The sequence below is a fragment of the Podarcis melisellensis genome, assembly GCF_964234715.1.
Source record: "Podarcis melisellensis genome assembly, chromosome: 5".
Taxonomy (NCBI): Eukaryota; Metazoa; Chordata; class Lepidosauria; order Squamata; family Lacertidae; genus Podarcis; species Podarcis melisellensis.
Genome location: NC_138537.1, coordinates 39,595,848 through 39,610,178, shown reverse-complemented (window position 1 = coordinate 39,610,178; position 14,331 = coordinate 39,595,848). Strand labels below are relative to the sequence as shown.

General features: G+C 41.4%; 1 protein-coding gene across 2 annotated transcripts in view; it reads right to left on the bottom strand.

Annotated features, from left to right (window-relative positions):
• Positions 1-14,331, bottom strand: part of GIGYF2 (GRB10 interacting GYF protein 2) — a 75,922-nt gene that overhangs the window by 4,251 nt on the left and 57,340 nt on the right. For both annotated transcript variants that reach the window (XM_081912427.1, XM_081912426.1), the window contains exons 14-26: positions 12,580-12,746; positions 11,217-11,308; positions 9,561-9,668; positions 8,090-8,190; positions 7,456-7,556; positions 6,989-7,147; positions 5,768-5,926; positions 5,122-5,358; positions 3,125-3,247; positions 1,843-2,058; positions 1,532-1,740; positions 949-1,103; positions 105-265 (exon numbers count right to left, since the gene is read on the bottom strand). In XM_081912427.1, coding sequence (XP_081768553.1) covers positions 105-265; positions 949-1,103; positions 1,532-1,740; positions 1,843-2,058; positions 3,125-3,247; positions 5,122-5,358; positions 5,768-5,926; positions 6,989-7,147; positions 7,456-7,556; positions 8,090-8,190; positions 9,561-9,668; positions 11,217-11,308; positions 12,580-12,746 — 1,988 coding nt within the window. The remainder of the gene's footprint in view (positions 1-104; positions 266-948; positions 1,104-1,531; positions 1,741-1,842; positions 2,059-3,124; positions 3,248-5,121; positions 5,359-5,767; positions 5,927-6,988; positions 7,148-7,455; positions 7,557-8,089; positions 8,191-9,560; positions 9,669-11,216; positions 11,309-12,579; positions 12,747-14,331) is intronic.

Here is a 14,331-nt window from a genome sequence, read left to right as displayed (position 1 = left end):
AAAACAGATTACTAAACTCTACATCAACCAGAGAGACAGATGTGTTTTCTCCAGAAATCACAGAAATTTGCTTGCAAATATTCTCCAAAGACAGAAGCACGAACCTGTTGCTGCCGCTGTTGGTTGGCTTTTTGTTTGGCACGGCGCTCAAGAAACTGCTTGGCAAATTCCTTGGCTTCAGGGGTATCTCCAAGGTAGGCTCTGATGTAATCATGGACCTCGTATGGAGATTCTACTTCCTTCAAGAAGGACACAAACGTGGGAACTGCAGCCGGAAAGGAAGACAAATCACGAGATACTTACAAAGCCTATAGGTGCATAAGCAAAAAAAAATCCAGAACTTTTCAATATCATACATTTCCTTACAAACTTTATGTAATACAGTTACAGATAGGTAGCCGTGTTGGTCTGCCATAGTCAAAACAAAAAAAATTCCTTCCAGTAGCACTTAGTTGGTCTTTAAGGTGCTACTGGGAGGAATTTTTTTTTTAATGTAATACAATAGAAAATGAATAAAAACAAACAAAAACAAACTTTATGTAATACAGTATTATCTTTACCTGCAAGAAAACAGAGAGCCCTTTCTCCTTATCCACTGAGATATGGGATGAATTAATTTCCTCACTAAGACAACAGTCTCTGCTGGATTCCTAATGATCACTTCCTATTTAATCTAACTTTTTAGCAATGGTGTATGCCTTATGGTACAACTTAACAGGAAATAAAATATTAACTGTAGCATCAGCCCTGATCTGTGTAAAATCAGGACTTTTAAATTCCCAAGAATACTGGGGATACCAAACCTTTTGCAATTTCCCCATCTTCCTTAATGCTTCTAAATACAAATTTGGACAATGTGCAGTAATGCATGACATGATAATGTGCAGCTATGATGCAGTTTCTCAGTGTATTAGACTGAAACTTTCACACTCCTTTTTCACTGCTTACCATCCAAGTTGTTGGCTGTGTTGAGTGCATGAAGCATTTGTTCACACCATTGAGTGAATCCATCCTGGGCTTTATTAACCCCCTGGAACAGCTTTAACAACTTTTCTTCTTCTTCCACCTTCTTATTCTGCCTGCTTGTAACACCTATAGATTTACTAAGACAGGCAAAAAGGCAGCGTGTGAGGGAGAGACACAGGTTATCAGGAAAAAACATGCAAAGTATACAAGGCTAGAAAATTCAAACAGCTTCACAAACATTTCTGCCTTCTGTCAAAATCACAAATATGAAAGTATACTGAGATGGGAGCTAACAGAAAACAGAAGGAATGGAACCATAAGAGATCCTGGCTGCACAGATACAGCACACTGCAGGGTTTGGTGGAAAGGTTCCATCCACAAGACTCCAGAGGTTTTGGATGACAATTCCCATCTGTCCCAGTCAGCAAGGCCAGGGATGGTGTAGCCAAGACATCTGGAGGGCACAAGGTTGGCAAAGGCTACAGCAGAATGATTTAGAGACCCTGCAACAGGCCTGAGCCTCTACAATGAATTGAAGGGAAGTTCACTGCATCCCAGTTCCTACCTGATGCTAGCATTGCTCTTGTTTTTATTGGTTGCGTTACGAGGTCCAACTTCTTTGACTGCATCGTCCCAGAATCCCATGTTTGAGTTTTTTGTATCGGCATTGCTCCAAATGCTGCTGACAAGGTCTGATGCCCACTGGCTGCTAGGATTCGTGTTTAGAGAGCCCCATACTGAATTGCCAATGCTGGTGTGTAGATTAGAATGTTGCTGGAACAACAGTAATGGAGATACTGTTTATTATCACCAACAGAGGAAAAGCGATACAACAAGAGTATTATCATTATTATCAATATTATTAGCTGTACTCACTGTAGTGCTGCTGCGGGACCTGCTTTGCTGTTGCTGGTGCTGCTGCTGTTGCTGCTTCTGCATCTGCCTTGCCTCCTCCTGCTGTATCTCCAAGAGGGATTTTGTAGTACCGGCAGGTTTGGCAACATTTCCCCAGCCAGACAGTTTTTGTTGCTGTTGCTGCTGTTGCTGTTGCTGCTGGAGGGCTTTCATTAGTTCACGCTGCTGACGCCTTTGCTGGAAAACAGTCAATGCAGGGCAATCCAGTTCTTAAATGTATACTTGATTATCTTCTACTGTTTTCCACACATTTTCCTAAAGCTGGATAAATCTGAATAAGTACGTGTTTCACTGAGGGTACTGAAATTTGCCTCAGACACACTGATCAAAGTCTCTGGTCTTGGAAAGTGCACTTGGACACAAATACTTTCATATTCTGCTTGTTTTCCAGTCAAGCAAACATTACTCATAGAACAAATTACTTTTCTACCTGCCCCCTCATTTTTAAATTCCTAACTAAAACTAGATGGGCAATGAATCTAATTTTAGGCTTTACATTTAAAGAGAATCAGTAGAATTAGCATTTATATTAACTACGATTCTATGTCTTTAACATTGTATCATTAAACCAGGCAAATCTGCAAAAAAAAGGGGGAGGCTAGCTTATGAAAATCTCTGCTCTTTCAATCTTGGTAATTTAAGACTATGATAATATTTGGGCAAATATAACTTGGGTTTATTAAAATGAGACATGTGGAAGCTTTTTGCCTACCTATGCTCTCCTTCTTCGCCCTTTGTAGCACACAGCAGTTATACTCAGAAAATATTCAATTAAGCACAATTTCTACTTCATCACTGGGAAATCACAGTTACCAGGTTCAAAACCAACTAGGATTTTAACAATGCTTTGAAGCTGGCTTCAGAGCCTGCCTTGTCCTAAAACTGGTAACTGTAGTTTCGCAGCTCAGATGATACAGGAAACTATGCTTAATTGGCAACTTCAAGGTTTAACTGCTGTGTTCCATGAAGGGAGGTGAGAATGAGCTGTGTAAAGCCTCCTAGGTATCTTGGGTTAAGCTTATTAAGTGTTTAGAAATTGTCACAGTGACTCCTAGCAGTGACAAGCCACAACTGCACACAAATGAGCAAGCCACAGGAAGAAAGTAGTGGGAGGTCACCAGATGAATATGTCTTTCACAATGGGCGAAAGAATATGTCTTTCATAACGGTGTAATGGCAAGGAAATTTGATTATTCTATTTCAGCAGCAACCTAAAGCCTCTTTTCCAAACTTTGAATTTTACCTCTTCTCGAAGCTGCCGCTCTCTCTCTTCTTCAAGCTTCTGGATTTCTGCTAATGATAACGTCGTTTGGGACTGAGACGCCCTAGAATTTGATTGCTGACCCCATGTTGAAGAAGAAGGGAGCTGGGAGGAAAGACATACAGGAAACCGCACTTAAATTTTCTTAATGGAAAGAGTGAATACATCAGGATATATGCTGAATCAGCCACTCAAAAACATGCAAACAGTTGTTATTGTCTGCCACAAAAGCTGCTAATATACCACAATCTGTATTTTGTCTCCTTGTACTGTAGAAATGCAACCTTTTCCTGTCAGGTGTGTACCCAACCTCCAATTAATCTTTATAGTACCAACAATAGTCATAATTTCTACAGCAATATAATAGTAAGATTCAAGCACCTGACTGTGCTGTGAATGAAATGGGAATTATTCAAAGGAAAGGAAATGAAGCGAAGAAAACAGCTGAGGGAAGAAGGCAGTAGTAAAAAATGCATTTTAAAAAGTCTGATGCAGAGACCCATGCGATTCAACACCAACAGCTTCAGCCTCCATTTTTATATGGCTCATCCTCCCAGGACCTGTGTACATGGTACTGACTTCATTTTATCTTCACACCTACCTGGTGAAACAGATTAGACTGGCCCAAGTTTATCCAGTGAGTTTCATGATAGTGTGATGATTTGAATCCAGGTTTCTCTACTCCCAGTTTTATGCTCTAAATCAGGAGCGGAGAACCTTTTTACCCAATGAACCAGAACATTATTTTCCCCACCCCTGCTGGTCAACTCTGGCAGCGGGACAAGGGGCACCCACCTTTAAATCATCTGGTGCCATTATGATGTCAAGTCACTGATAGCTGAGTTGTCTTCAATTCAGTGGACAACCAGCAACACTCCTGCTAATGGTCTCAGTGAATGAGCTGAGATATAAAAGTTCAGGCAGTTGCTAAGGTACCCCAGACCTAAGTTGTTTGGGGCTTGTAAATTAACAAAAGGACCTTAAACCTGGCTCAGTAGTAGATGGGCAGCTAATGCAGATGTTTTAACAATGGTGTCACATGTTGTGGGTTATTTGCCCCCACCAACAGTTTGGCCACTGCATTATATACCAGCTGAAGCTTCTGGAGCATGACCAAGGGCAGTCCCACATAGAGAGCATTGCCATACAGTGGTACCTCGGGTTACATACGCTTCAGGTTACAGACCCCATTAACCCAGAAATAGGTTAAGAACTTTGCTTCAGGATGAGAACAGAAATCGTGCTCCGGCGGCGCAGCAGCAGCAGGAGGCTCCATTAGCTAAAGTGGTGCTTCAGGTTAAGAACAGTTTCAGGTTAAGAATGGACCTCCGGAACGAATTAAGTACTTAACCCGAGGTACAACTATAATCCAGCCTCAGGAATGCAACATGGACTACAGTAGTTAGGCTATCTTGGTGAAGGATAGTTCCAGGTAGCACTCTGGAAGGGTTTAGCTTAAAAATGAGGCATTACTCAGGATATGTGCACCTATATACATTTTTGGTAGGGTGGCAAGTTGCTCCTCATTGTACTTTCTCAGTTCTATAGGTATGGACAGGAATGCACACCCTGAGCAGGGCGAGGGGCAGGAATTATGATATGTGTCAAGGAAATCTTAATTTTTCTGTAAATTAGAGAGATTTGCATATCTATGCTACTTTCATGTTTTAGTTATTATTTGTTATTAATTTCAACAACTTAAATATCACTTAGCACTGTAATTTCTAAGCAGTGTACAATGAGGTACACTGAGCAGTAAAGAGATAACCTGGACAAACTGGGATGTCACTGATTGAAGTTAGAGCTGCCCATCTCCTGCTTCTGGTGCCAATTCCAAGAGCATTAAAAGGCAGGTTCTGGCAATGGTCATGTAAATTTTAGCACAGCTAACAGAGAGCTTCTCTGCTGGCTGTGAGCTTAACTTGTGAGAGTGGGTTTATGGCAATGAGAAAAAGAGTAACATTACGAAGAATCAGTACCTTCATCTGTGCAAGTTGCTGCTGCTGTTGCTGCTGCTGCAATCGGCGCAAAGCCTCCTGCTGCTGCTGCCTCTGCCTCATAATTTCTTTCTGGCGTTGGAGTTCCAGCTCTTTACGTTTTCGTTCTTCCTCTTCATGCCTCTGTCGGGCTGCTTCTTCTTCCATGCGCAGCCGGTTTTCTTCTAGCTGACGCTTTGCCTCTGCTTCTTCACGTGCCCATTTGGCAGCCTCCTCTTCCTTCCCAGAACAGAAAAAATATGCAGAGTCTCTAAAGTGGACTAACATAGATTAAAATGCTTCCTTTTTGTTTGTTTCAAGATACATTGGATTGCAAAGAATCCTTTGCTTCTAAGAATGCAACCTGTGCTAGAATACAACAATTTGATAAAATATAGCTTTAGAAAATGCCCCAGAGCAGCCCTGAAAACTCCTTGTGTGACTTTGTTTCAGAATTCCAAAACTTTAGGACCATTTCGAATTGGTAGAGTCTTAAACAAAATGAAAGGTCCCTCTGCATTGTTTGATCTAATAACAGCGCATTCACTTATGCATTATCACTTGATGTAGTCAACAAGTGAGCATACATATGCGAACCAGCCTCTGATTCTTGCAGGTCTTAATTGCAAAATATTTCCCTTCTTTTCACCTGTTTACGAAGCAACTCTTCTCGCTGTAGTCTTTCTTCCTCTTCTCTTCTCCTCTCTTCCAGTCTTCTAAGTGCTTCTTCTTGCTGTTGCCGTTCTTCCTCTTCCCGCTGCCGTCTTAGTGCAATTTCTTGTTCCCTCTGCCGCCTTAGGGCTTCTTCCTGCACACAGAAATAAAAAGAATGAAATTAGCTAAAAGTGTGTATGTGCATTTAAATTCCTATTTATGGTATGCTGGATAGTAAGGGTCCCCTGACCTGGCTCCTCTGATTCTGACCTGAAGCCAGAGGTCTTTTAAATGAAACGACAGCAGTTGGGAATGCGTAGGGACAGGGGCTGACTTCACTTTGGGGGCGCAAGTCAGCAGTGGGCAGGGTCATCCTCTTTTCTCTCTCTCTCTTTCTGCTCTCCAAATTAATACCCAAGCCAGAGATTACCCAAAATCAAATTTCCCCCTTCCTGAAATTATCACCCAGGTCCTCCCCAAATTAACATCCCACCCCAAGAATACTTCTGCCTTCCTGGAAGGCAAGACTGAGCTTGCTCTGGAGGCTGTTAAGCCTAGAGCAGACATGTGCTTGGTTGCTAAAGATAAACAGACAGAGTCCTTAAACAGTCCTTTCTCAGGTGTCTCCCCCGATTCACAAAAATGTTCTAATACAAAAATACAATCTGCCTCCTGTTGTTGTAGGCAACTTAGAAGTAATAGGGTCCCTTCAGGGGAAAAACAGGGTTTTGATAAGCCTTGCCCTTGGCAGTAGCCAGGGGATGGTGCTGAAGATCGCAGAACCATGGAGTTGCTGCAATGGCAAGAGGCCCCTTTAACTGCTCTCTTCCTGGGGTGTAAGGCTTGGGGGGGATCATGTCCTGCATTGCAGGGGTTAGACTAGATGACCCTTGGGTCCCTTCCAACTCTGCGCTTCTATGAGGAAGAGCTCCTGGAACATAACATAGACCATACTTCCCCCACCTGTCCTATATAAAATTCTTATTTATTTCTGTATTTTCTTTATTATGGGCAATTTCTGCACATCCTTCAAATAAATCCCCATGGTGGCGTCCAAAATATAAACATGTATGATTGAGCTGAAAAACTGAACACACTTTGGACTTAAAAGGTGGAAGGAACAGGAAACAAACTTATCCAACTTCCTTCACAGGAAATGAGAAAATGTGTTCTCTTAAAGATACTGAAATAGTAATTTATGTATTTGAGATGTCACCTGCTTTCTGCGTGCCAGCTCCTCCTCTTCTCTTCTTTTTCTTTCTTCTTCTTGTCTCCTGATTAGCTCTTCCTGTTGCCTCCGTAGCTCCTCCTGTCTTTTCCGCTCTTCTTCTTCTCTTTTGGCCCTCAGTTCTGCTTCTCTCCTCTCCTGCTCTAGCTGAATTAAAGAAGTAACAGTAGAAGTAAAGACCTCTTCAACTAGCACATTATTCCCGCTAGTTATAATCACTCTCATCAGCATCCTCTTCTACAGCTACCAGTTTGATTGGTCTTCCCTAAACTGTGTCCTTGGTTGTTGTTTTTTAAAAGCCCAATTAAGAATTAGTAAGTTGTGTCCCAATTACACTAAATCAGTACAGTATAAGGCAATTACACTAAATCAGTATAAGGAATGTCACAGTAACTCAGAAAATAAATGAAATGAAATGAAAAGCTGCAACTGGAATGGTTTCTACTGTTTCTTACCTTAGCAGTTTTGGCTTTTTCAAGCTGCTGCAACTGTTCTAGAGCTGGTCCCTGAGCTGTAGTGTCGATTGGGAGATCCCAGACACTGCTTCCTTCCCAGACTGCAAAAAGAGGGGAAATGTAGGCTATTAAGGCTAGCCAAGAAACTAGCAATTCTGTGCACCCAGGCAAATTCACTGGTAATTAAAAAATCTCACATGCACTATATGTTTTGATCGTTAAGACGGTTAAATGACCTATTTTGTGTACCTTTGGTTTTTCCTTTTTTAGGAAGTAGAGGGGGAGGAAGCCTTCTAAGGATGTGTAGCTAGGCATAAATTAAGGAGGTAGAAATGAGGCTGCTGACAGAAAGAATGAGAATGAAGAGACCACCACTGAGGGCCTCTAAGATACAGCTTTTGTCTTTTATCTGCTTTATACTTGTATCTGTACCTCTCAAAACAGCAGCATCCCAAATCATGGTTTGTGGGCTTTGATCCAGGAGCCAACCATAGTTTTCTCAAGATGTAGTTTCAGATCCTGGTTTGGCAATTATTCACAAACCATGGTTTGTAAGCGACATTCATTTGGATGTCATTTCAGGGCAGTTTGTTTTGTGTCTGAATGTAGTCAATATCAAAACACTGTTTCGTACCTGTAGCTTGTGGGGCTGCTGACTGAAGCTCCCAAATTGAGCCAGTGTCTGGCACTGACACAGACCTTGTTACAGGAGTCACCATGTTCTGCTCAGCTTTCCTGGAATATAAAGAGGAAGATTCAACATGCTACATCAAAAAGCTAGTTATACTTAGAGGTCACAGGGGTGTTTTCTTTTTATTTTAAAATACAATGCTTCTCTTTTTTCTCCCTCTTCTTCAGAACCAGTATTAAAGTGATATTAGGGCATAACTTCCTGACAATTCCAACATTGCTGAGCAAAATCCAGAATTCTTGAGATGCACAAAACTGTTCTTTAATACTGACCAGAATTCGAATGAAAATTTTTGCTCAGGTAAATTAACAGGCTTCAATGAAAACAAATATGAGCTGATGACAAATACAACCAACAGATTGTTTGCCCAGATTGAGGGATGCCTGACAGGCCTCCTGATGGTCTTATAAAATGCTAATGTTTTTGTGTAAACTGGAACTATGTAAAACTTGTCAAATCCTGAGGATTTGCCACAGTAACCCCACCTTGGGTGGGATGTGATTTCTGACTGTTTGTAGAGGGGATGTCCTTCTCCAGCCAAAATGCAAACCCTGAAAAGAGACGTTCTGGGTCTCTTTCGCCTCCTTGCTAGATTCACCTTGGTTTCCACTAGATCCTGCCTCTATCTATTCATCTCTGACCGATCCTGGACTTAGGGATCCTAGGGGAGTTGGGCAGCAAAAGCCAACCACCCCTATTTTTGCCTATATCAGGAGGGGCTGCAATCTGCAACAGGGAGCTCACGTGTGACAAGTCCCAGCAAAGGAAAAATGGACACAAAAACTTATGGAATATGCAGAAATGGGGTGAAACTTACTGGAACAATAAGAAATCGAGATAACATTTAAAAAAAATATAAAAGAATGGAAATGGTTTACTGAATATTTACAGATTATTAATACTGTAATAATAATTTTTATTATTTATACCCCATCCATCTGACTGGGATAACAACATTTGCCAGGATTATTGTAATAACCTGCCATTTCATAAGAGTATATATTTAAAGAAGATGAATAAATGAGCACATTGAGTTAATTTGCAATACGCAGAAAATAAAAAAAAAAGACAAATACAACCAACATAAATGGACAAGTGACAACAGATCTATTTCACAGTCTTAGTGACACTGACTTGAAGCAATTTTGAACAGGCATAAACAGAGTGCTATATATTCAACAACCACTATCATGAGTAGACTCTATAGGGGCCACTTTATACATTATATTCAGTGTTATATTACATGCCCTTTTGATAATGTGAAGTATGAACATGACAGTTATGTGCATGCCAACATTTCCAAAGACATGTTCTCAGGAAACCATTCATGGTAGGTGGCCTGAAGCTTACTTTCAAAGTACTGGATTTACTACACCATAATGTGTGAAAATGGCCCTGAAACTTGCATTCTTACCTCATTTTAAGTGCCTGGAACTGTTGCAAAAGGAGAGCCAGCTGCTGCTGCTGCTGTGATGAGAGAGCTGCTTTTTGCTGCTGTGCCATTACCTGGGCATACTGTTGTCTGGAAAAGAGAATGGGGAAAAGTTCACTCTACTTAGTTACAGAATGACTATAACAACCCAGAAAAGAAAAGAGCTGCTAGTTCATACCACAACTGACATTCAAACACATCAGTACAAACCAGAACCCACCCACCAAAAATAAGAAACTGCCATTTGAAGTGGCTATTCAAAACAGTGACACACAACATTTACCTAAATTATAGATTGGATCTAACTATCCCTTTGTCATATAGGATTCCCCCTTTCCATGGAAGGTTTTCACTGAATGGAGGATCATGATGGTGGGAAAGGAGTGGAGCCAACTCTCTCTACCCCACAAGCCCTCCAGGGGACACATGGGAATGGAGGGGGAAGGGGAAATAAGTGAATGTCACTTTCTTCCTTCCACTGGCAGGAGCATCCCATGAGCAAGTCTGCTCATGAAAAACTCCTGCCGGCAGAAGGCAACTCAGGTTCCAAGCATTTTATTTAAGCACTAGGCTGGCAGCCTTAAGCAACCAGGAGTTGCAGGCAGGCTGGAGGAAGAGGAATAAAGTGCTCCATCCCTTCTCTGTGCCCAGAATAGAAACCAAATAGGCTATTAACAGAAGAACACCAAAATGGAAGCCCTCTACCCTGGATATTGTGGACCACAACTCCCACCAGTCCAGCCAGCATGGCCAATGGCCAGGGATGATGAGAGTGGTAATCCAGCACCAGGTTGGCTAGCCCTGACCTACAAAAAACAAGACCCTATATTCTCAACTCCTAGCCCACATACTTGCAGTAGACATACTGCTGTCCACAGAACCAGAAAGTAATGACTGATGTATGGTAACTGTGACTAAGAGCAACTTGAATCAAGAGCTGCCACCATCTGTCAAAGCTCGTCTTTGTCATAGCCACCACTTTCCCACTGTTCCTCACACCTTCTTGCTCATTCCCTGCCCTGACCATCACGGGCAGCATGTGCCCTATACTATCAGGATGGTGCAAGACAAACCAAGCTATCTAGGAGAAATTTTGTGAGCCTACCTACTCCTCTTCCTTGTCACCCAGAGGGAGACTCTAGGTAAGCAGACTGACTGATGGAGATAAGGAGCAGCAACAATAAGTGAGCTGGCGGAATTGCCACTGAGTAGTTTAAGTTGTCTCATAATGGGTCCTCCTTCTGCTAGGTGATAGGGGCATATGCCATCAGCAGGAACAGAGGACTTTGGATGGAGTGGGTGGTGGTAGCAGTGGCTGTTGTTGTTCCTCCTCCACTCACCACTCAGGGGGAGTTATGTGGCTGGGCAAGTGAGAAGAAGTAAGAGCTGCCATGTACAGGGATGTCTTGCTGTCGACTTAGTATGAAAAATTGGACTACCCTGCTCTAGATCATTTAAACAAAGCAAAATGGCCATTGACAAATATTTATATAGACCAGAGGATGCTAACCTGTGGTGCTCCAGATGCTGTTCCAACTCCCATCAACCCCAGTCAGCATGTGCAATGATCAGGGATGAAGGGAATTATAGTCCAACATCTGGAGGGCCAAAGGTTAGCCACCGCTGATGTAAACTTACTGTAACAAAAATTGCTGGTACTGGAGGTGCTGCATTTGGTACATGGCTGTGAATTCCTGTTGTCTAGTCAGTCGTTCCTGGTCCAACTCTCCCTGTGGTTGTAAACAAATTGATAGCTGGACTTGTATCAAATGTTAGGATGCATGAGCATATGTACAACTCTGATTACAGTGACCTACAACATTATGATTACGAAATACCTTTTATATTAAAAGTTGTTAAATGGAACAACATTTTTACAGATTGCTGTGTTTAGTAAAAAAAGTATAAAGGATTGTGTGAAGTGGAAAATAAAGGGGTGTATATAGTTAAACTGTGTCTAGGGACCATTCCTTGGCAAAGGAAAGTGGAGCAAATATCCCCAGTGCATAAGATACATGCTCCTCTACCTCGAGGAAGGCCCTATGCTTTCCTACTTCACCTCTCCCAGATATGAAGAAAGAGGGAGAAGCTGTGTGCCACATGCTAAATCAAGCCACAGCGGCAGAAGCAAGGCAGGCTTGTTAGTGTGTGTGCTCCAATCCTTTGGGGTTCCTTTTACTGTCTCACAGCAGAGTTACCCAGAAAGTCTTCCTGTGTCTTCACAGCGGCAGCAGTCCAGCTCTCTATCGGTGAATGCCCGTGAAGGAATAAACACCTCACCCATTCAGTTCTTCTTCAAATATTTTTTTATATTACAAGTTGCATAATGTTATATCACTACTGGTCTACATAAATAAAACAGAACAATATACAGAGATTTCAATTCTCTCTGCTCCCTGCAGCAATCCAGCTAGAGAGACAGGTTCAGAGACTCTCATAGACAAAGGCAGACACTGAATCTCTCTTCCCCCAGACATGCCTAGATAAAGACACCTGTTGCTGGGGCGAATTCTCGCTGCTAAGCAGAATTGGTTCAAGGACAAATCTGATTCAAAGATCGTTTCAGGTTTACCTTTGGACTACACCAACAAGTCAGGAGGACCACAACTAGTAACATGCTTGAAAAAAGGAGTAAGGGTCAGCGGCCTCAGTAGGAGCTACCTTTTACTGATTGTGGCTTAATTTCCTTCTGCAATTTGCTATGCATAGAAAGCAGTTCAGCCAGATCCAACTGAAGCAGCATTCAAAGGCTTTTAGGTAAGTGAACCAGTAGCAATGAGGGCTTTTGCTATTTCACTGCTAGGTACAGTAAGCACTTTTCCCTTCCTGTATGGAAAGCCCATTGTATTGCGGCTCAGAGTATATGTTCAACATACAGACAGTCTCTCTAAAGGTCATTGCTACTCTGTGCCTGGTAGCACAAAAGCACACAAAACACTAAAACTGGCATCTCTTAACTTTCTAATTTAATGTTAACTGTTTTACATATTGTCATATTTACCAAATGCAGAGGTGGTGCTGGACCGGGAGTGAAAGGAACCCTGCCCCACATTTTCATGATGTCTCCAAGTGGCTGGAAGCTCTCATCACATGCTCTTTTCACCAACAGTGACATTGTGAAATACCCGGCCTGGAACCACTCTGTCATCTCTTGGTTACTGAATGGACCTGCAAAATCATCAAGGGATGAAATCCATGAAGACAAGAGTGAAACCTCTCCTGAGTGTTGCACCCAACAGTCACAGCCCATATAGAGCCTGGTATCTGGGGGACTGCTCTATGTATGTGCCATATGCGTCTTCATCTTACTTACAGAGCTAGACATTTTCTGATGCCACCCTAAGTACATAGGCAGTGTATTGTAATTTCCCTTAATATTCCAGTGAAATAAAATAAACATAATACCAGACTAGTTTATATCTTAAGAGGAATTCCAATTTACATACCAAGCAAATACTTTCATAAAATTAAGTCTTTGTTTAGAAAATGCCTTTGGGGCTCTTCAGTTACAAGAATATTTATGCAAAAAATGGAAATACCAATAAAAGGAGGAGGATTTGGGATCCCTGACTTAGAATTGTATCACCAAGCATATTTACTGTCAGGTATACAATTCTGGAGACCCATAACTAAAAACAACTGTCCAAATTGGGCTTCTTTGGAATATTCCTATGTAGCACCTTAAGAAAGATGGGTAGCACTTGGGTCTAAATACATTAATACTCAAGATGCTATTGAAACAATAAGATTAGTTCGAATGATATGGCACCACATGTCCAGAAAATATAAATTTGACCTTTTCTTCCACAACAAATGACTTTGTGGGGAAACCTGTCTTTAAAAATTGGGAAAGAAATAGTTGTATGGAAGAGGTGGATGAATTTGGGTATATTAACGTTCGAACAGCTGATAAACGAAGAGGATGAATTTTATACATATTCTGTCTTAAGAGACAAATACAGATTACCTACAAATGCTCAATGGCAATATCTCCAGATAAAAAACTTGCTAACCACCATCTACGGACCAGCAGCTTTTACAGCCAGAGAGACCCCAGAGATATTGAAGCAAGTGATTAATTCTTACACAACAAAAAACCCGGCCATCAACATATATAAATATATGTCACTAGCAAACCAATTTGATATACAGGTACTGAGGGAGAAATGGAAAAAAGAATTAGAGATCTCAACTTTGACCCCAGAGTGGGAATCTGTGTTAAGTGCTATAACAAGGGTGTCTCTGGACCTTAAACTGAGGCTCAAAAAACAAAAAATAATATTTAGAATATACTGGACACCATTACGTTTGTTTTAAAAAGGGCTATCTAAGGTATCTAACTGTTGGAGATGCAACAGGGATAATGCTTCTCTAAAACATGTTTTTTCATTGTCCTATACTGAAAGATTTTTGACAGAAGGTAACTGAAACTATCAACATAACTATATGGAACAATCTTACATTTACAGAGCAAAATATCCCTTTGAATTATATACCCAGCACACAGAACCTTACAAAGGGACAATATGAGTGGATTCTCCATGCCCTTACCACAGCAAAAAGACTAAGACTGATGAATTAGAAAAATAAAAATGCGGCTCCCTTCTACGATTGGATGGAAGACTTATACAAACTCGCAACATATGAACAACTTGCATATAAACGCAGACTTGCCATGGACAGATTCAATGATATTTGGAATCCATTCTTACAAATACTGTAATAGGTTAATATCTGATGGAGTTCAATAACA